Consider the following 6,000-nt stretch of genomic DNA (forward strand, 5'->3'; position numbering starts at 1 on the left):
TTTTTAAAAAAGAGTTTAACACTGGCTTGAAGAAGTCTAAATACATTCTGAAGTCACAGACGGACTGAAGATGTCTGGAAGTCACAGCAATTTCCTCTGCCTCTAATCGCTATATCTGAACAGTAGGCAGGGCGAGCGCTGTACAATGTTAGCAGAGCAGACTACTCGCTGTGAGTACGAAGCATTTTAAATCAGCTTTAGCTCCAGTTGCTTAATTGAGTTTGTTTGTCAATTTAGACGTAATGTATAATTGGTGCACTTTTAGATTTAGAGAGGTAATTAAACACAGACAATGTTTCTCCCCTGTTAAGAAGAGTAATACATATTTGGCTGGTTGGTGAAATGAATATATGAGATGTTATTTTGTTCTGCTGATTTGCATCAACATGTCAAAAGGATATAAAGTTTATCTGCAACTTACAACAATTTGTTTTTAAAGTTCCCAGTGCTCCACAGGATTTGGAGTGGAGGGGTTAATGAAATGCAAGTCAATTCAGAACTTTCTAATTGAGTTTCGTTTTGTTTTGCTTCTTGCCATAGTTGTAATCTTCTGCTTCTTTAATTAAGAAAGTTATGTGTTAATTTGTCTTATGTCCCAGAACCCAGTTTCTGTGGGTTTTTGTAGATAATTATTGCTCATTTGGAAATTATCTGTTAAGTAGAACTCCCAGTGAGCAAATGAATCATTACAAACAAAACAGACTACAACTCAGACCAGTCAGCTCAGATAGAGCATGATAAAGGTGTACTTAGAAGGAAGTGTCAGGGGTGGCAGTGAGGGTGAGTCAACACACACCCTACACAGCAAACACACACCAGTCAATCACAGTCACACACTGTTTACCTCAGTCTTTACAAATGCCTAAAAGTACAAATGTCAGTGCAATCTCTACAGAGAGATGTAACAGCCGCTGAAACATACCAAGGAGCTCAAGGACAATACTTAAAGGTAGGTCTGGTGCTCCATTTTGATTTTAACTGATTCTTGTGTGTTTTTCTCTTGCATGTTATAAACGAAATAAAGGAGTTTACTTGTGGCTCAGAATTGTGGATAGACTCTAAATAAGCATGCATGTCCTTAACGCACTCCGAATTGATGTGGAGGTGTCTAGTCATAAATGAATGTTCGACAGCAGCATTTCATCCCCAGTGAGGCCTACACCAAATATTAGCCAAACAGATGACAATCTGAAATTGCTCTTTTTCCACCCTGGAATATTAATTATTCTCAAGGTGATCCTGACTGTGAGCCCGAGGCCACTTCTGTGAACTAGTGGCCACTCGCTCCGACGAGAGATTTTTAGGCCATCAAAAATATGTCAGTATTCAGTTAGCATTATCTCCAGCCCCACTGGGACAAGATAGTAAACTGCTCATTCATTCGAGGAGACAGTCAACACTCCAGGCAAGCAGACATCAAAACATATCTATCTCGTCATTTTTCAATGATTCTGTCACACGGGATGAGTGAACAGTTAAAGACACTGTTGTTCACATCAACACATCCTGGTCTCATGGGTCAGTTAGACGCAGGTCAATATCATCAGTAATAAAACAAAAAAGCTGTGTCAGACGCTGCCTTTTAAACAGTTTGCTCGCTCACTGCCTTCAAATTTTCATGATCAATCAGGAGAGCACCCTCCTCCCCTCCCCCGGAACCAGCTGTATAGTCATACCCTAACCTCTAACCTCACATTAACTTTCTTTCAACAAATGAAAGGCAGGAGCTCGCGTAAGCCCTGCTTTTCAACTTCTATCACTTTACAAATCTGACCCGACTCTTCAGAACAAATCAAATAACTATTGCCAAAGGGCACATCTTAGCTCTCTTATTTTTATTGTTCAATTTCACATGAGCTGGTTGGCTTGGACTCCAAACTCAGAACTTTGCTCTCTTTACTACAATATAACAGTATGGTGGCAATGTGATCTAAAAAGAGCCCCATTCTTTGCTTTATTTTTACACTTTCTGCTACTTTTCTTTGTCTAATTGTACTTGTTTGTATCTGAAAAGTGCTATTTAAATAAGCATTATTACGATTATTATTCTACTTGTGAGATACTTCAGAATCTTTCCTCTGGTCCACTCATTCCAGGCACATAGGCGCTTAGGCTGAACCTTTGTTCCTTCCTTTAAGAAAAGAGATTCTGCCATTGTGGTTTTTCCCAGACTTGACAGCGCCTTCCCAAGGAGACCTGATGGAACCAGATCTTTGCTAAAGTTAAACTCCACATCCTTGCATGACCCAAGAACCCACTTTGTATCATGGTGTTTTGGCAGGGAGCACAAGCATCAGACTTTGTCCAATAAGCCTGTAGAGAGCATTATCGTAAAGGACCACTGGAAGCCAACAAATGGTGTGACATCAGGTCCACCACTCCTCAGTTGTCTCTGTTGATGTGTCAAGTAGGTTTCTCGTTAGCAAGCACTGTGTAAATAAGAAATATATGACTCTTTTCAGCAATTTAGGTGCCTTCATGCCAAACAGCATTTCATTTGGTTTTACCATGTTGGAGGCAAGAGACTTCCCGGGAAACTCCAATAAGGATCTTCTCCTCCACAGATATTCATCAGCAAATCACTACAAAGTTTCCTGGTGAATTTTGCGAATCACAAAATGGTGAATCACCCAACAATTTCTCACATTGCTGGTCAATCTCACGTCACCTGCTAACCCACAATGCTTTGAGAGGCTACGCCTCACGTCACACGCCCAAATCATATGAGCTGGTGCCATTCCTCTTTGCTGACTTTGCGGGCGCCAGGTTTGGGTAACTAGCCATATACAGTATACAAACAGCACTGGTGGGAATATGGAGGGTTCATTCTGATTGGTCAGACCAGTCCATTTTATATTTGAATGCGCAGAATAACTTGAAGTGACTTAGCCAGGCTATAGCACCTGACAGAGGGCTCTGCCTGACTGATAAACTTGATTACACACACAAGTAGGGGACAAAAAATGTATCCACGTCACAGCATTAATATGAGGTGTCCTTCACAGCTGCATAATAACTTGGAGTGGATGAAAACTGGTTTGGTATGCAACCCGTGAAATATCAGGTGCTTAGTAAGCAGCCGACTTATTCTACATCACAGATTTGAAGACTTAGAACATTAAACCAGGCATCCTGTCAGTTCTGGCGCATTTGGAGGTTTAAGGGTTGTTAAGATTACAAGAACTGGGTCGCAACGGATTAAAACAGTGCAGATTCATTTTTTCATTCAGTCATGTCTTTTTAATTTGTTCAGAAACTTACAGCAAGGGATTACTTCCAGAGGAGGGAAGTGATCCCAAAAACTCCTTGTAGGGGTCTGCGGACAACTCCATTTTGTTTAAAACGGTGTCTAACCCTATTCTGAAGTCCACCTGGGCTTCGCTACAACAACACTTGATGCCAGCTGGCAGCCAACAACAACTGAAGAAAAGTGAATTTTGATTACACAACTGTGATTTTGCGGCCCATCACGTGATAGAGGAAGCACATTATTACAATTTGAATAGACAAAAAAAAAAAACACAGCGTAGGAAGTCTCATAAGATGGCACAAAGTCAATCAATTCTGAGCCAGAAATCACTTTATAATCAGTATGTTAGGGAAGAATTCAGTTAAATGTTTACCCTTGTTTGTAATTAACTCCTTGTGATCTTATTTTCAACATATTTACTTCAAGTTAAATATACTTAAACACATTTGGACATATGTTTAGGATTGTTGTAATGTTTCAAAAAGTATAACATACATTATTATTGTTGTTGTTGTTGTTGTTGTTTTTGACAGTAACATCTTTATTTTTTTTATGTTTATTTTGTTATTTTAAATTCGCAGCTCCTGACCCCGTTTCCTCTCTCCTTTCAAAAGTTGCAACAGCCAGGGGATTTGTTAAGAGCAAATACACCATACAAGGAATGCGCACGACAGCTTTATCCTATTGAAATGTATAGTCAACGCGAGCTCTGTGCTGTTTTTATGTTATGTGCATGATCCTTCTCCTGCACCTCCTCGTCAGAGGGAGAACATCAAACGCAACACTGTGTATTAATATACAGTCGGAATTCAGCAGAGGCGTCCTCTCCACACCTTTGCATATTTTACGCGCACTGTTGTCTCCACGTCTCCAAAAGCACAAACATGATTATCTAGAAGGTGCCGGAATCTTGTCAAAATGTATTACGCTTCACCTCTGACGGACATGCTGCGAGACTTTGATGTGGCTGCGGCTATCAGAGAGCACGAATTCGCTCTGGTCCAATAATCTGGCTGGTGAGGGGAAGTGCGTCGACCGCGCGACTGAGCCTCGCGCGTTCACGTGGCACCTATAAACAGTCGTGGCGCGCGGGGCTGTGAGTAGTCGTGGAGAGAGGAGAGGAGGATAACTGTGGCTGAGGATAGCATCTGTACCGCTGTGGGAGATAACCTGACACAGATACAGCTGCCATGCTCAAAATGAAATCACCACAAACTTTTTCTCTCTCTCTCTATTTGCGACACATGGCTGTCCAACTTTGCTGTGCAAGGTGATATGTGAGAGAGAGAGAAAGAGTCCAGCCATGCAGCCGAATGAGACTGGAGTTCAAACACTGGCTCCAGAGCCATGTGAGCCTCAAATACTACAGGAGGACAACGCTGGGAACTGTAGCGGAGGTTCCACCAGCAACCTGTCGCTGCACTGCTGGCTGCAGCTCCTCACCAAGGAATCGATCATGGAATATCAAGGAGACAGCTCCAGTCTGGTGGTGCGTGTGATGATAGCATGTGTCTACTCTATTGTCTGTGCACTCGGGCTGGTGGGAAACTCTCTGGCTCTGTATCTGCTGCACTCACGTTACAGGCAGAAGCAGTCATCCATCAACTGCTTTGTGATGGGACTGGCTATCACAGACCTGCAGTTTGTTCTGACCTTACCTTTCTGGGCCGTGGACACAGCCCTGGACTTCCGCTGGCCATTTGGCCGTGTGATGTGCAAAATCGTCAGTTCTGTCACCACCATGAACATGTACGCCAGTGTATACTTCCTCACAGCTATGAGCGTGGCACGTTATTACTCTATCTCCTCTGCGCTGAAGATGAACAGCCGGCGGGCAGCAGCTGCTAGGGCCAAGTGGACGAGTCTGGGCATCTGGGCTGTCTCTCTGCTGGCCACTTTACCTCATGCCATCTACTCCACCAGCGTCCAGGTATCAGATGAGGAGCTTTGCCTGGTGCGCTTCCCAGACTCAGGCAGCTGGGATCCACAGCTTCTTTTGGGTCTATACCAGCTGCAAAAGGTCCTACTGGGCTTCCTTATTCCTCTGATCATAATCACTGTCTGCTACCTGCTACTACTGCGCTTCATCCTTAGCCGACGCATCACAGGCGCGGCAGGTCCAGAGATTGAGCAGGGCCGGCAAAGTCGGCGTTCCAAAGTGACTAAATCCATTGTCATCGTGGTTCTGTCCTTCTTTCTGTGCTGGCTTCCCAATCAGGCGCTGACACTGTGGGGGGTGCTCATAAAGTTTGACCTTGTGCCCTTCAGCAAGGCTTTCTACAATGCACAGGCCTACGCCTTCCCCCTTACTGTGTGTTTGGCACACACCAACAGCTGCCTCAACCCTGTGCTCTACTGCCTGATCCGCCGGGAGTTTCGGGCAGGCCTCAAGGAGCTTCTCCTCCACGCCACACCATCCTTCAGGAGGCTGACTCACCTGCTGCGTCGCAAGGCCAAAGTGGCTGAAGCACCGCCTGTTCTGGTGCTGGTCCAAATGGATGTCTGACCTGGATGACTGGTTCACTGTGACAGAGGAGTTAAAGGAGTGAATGACTAACTCACAAAGACAATAAGTGAAAGCTTCCTATAGTGCTAGTGATCTGGAGTTGTTTGTCATGATGGTGCATTCATCTCAACCCTGCAACACAGAAAATAAAATAAAATATAATTTTTGCTTTTGAAAACATTATCATAATGGACTACCCAGTAGGATGTGCTCCACTTTCACTGCAGGCTCCAAGATTTACTCT

At 43.8% G+C, this 6,000-nt stretch overlaps 1 protein-coding gene across 1 annotated transcript; it reads left to right on the forward strand.

Annotated features, from left to right (window-relative positions):
* Positions 1-4,553: 4,553 nt before the first annotated feature.
* On the forward strand, positions 4,554-5,756 carry rxfp3.2b (relaxin family peptide receptor 3.2b). Its single transcript, XM_070909270.1, has one exon. The coding sequence runs from the start codon at positions 4,554-4,556 to the stop codon at positions 5,754-5,756; it is 1,203 nt and encodes a 400-aa protein (XP_070765371.1).
* Positions 5,757-6,000: the final 244 nt, after the last annotated feature.

The sequence above is a fragment of the Enoplosus armatus genome, chromosome 7 (assembly GCF_043641665.1).
Source record: "Enoplosus armatus isolate fEnoArm2 chromosome 7, fEnoArm2.hap1, whole genome shotgun sequence".
Taxonomy (NCBI): Eukaryota; Metazoa; Chordata; class Actinopteri; order Centrarchiformes; family Enoplosidae; genus Enoplosus; species Enoplosus armatus.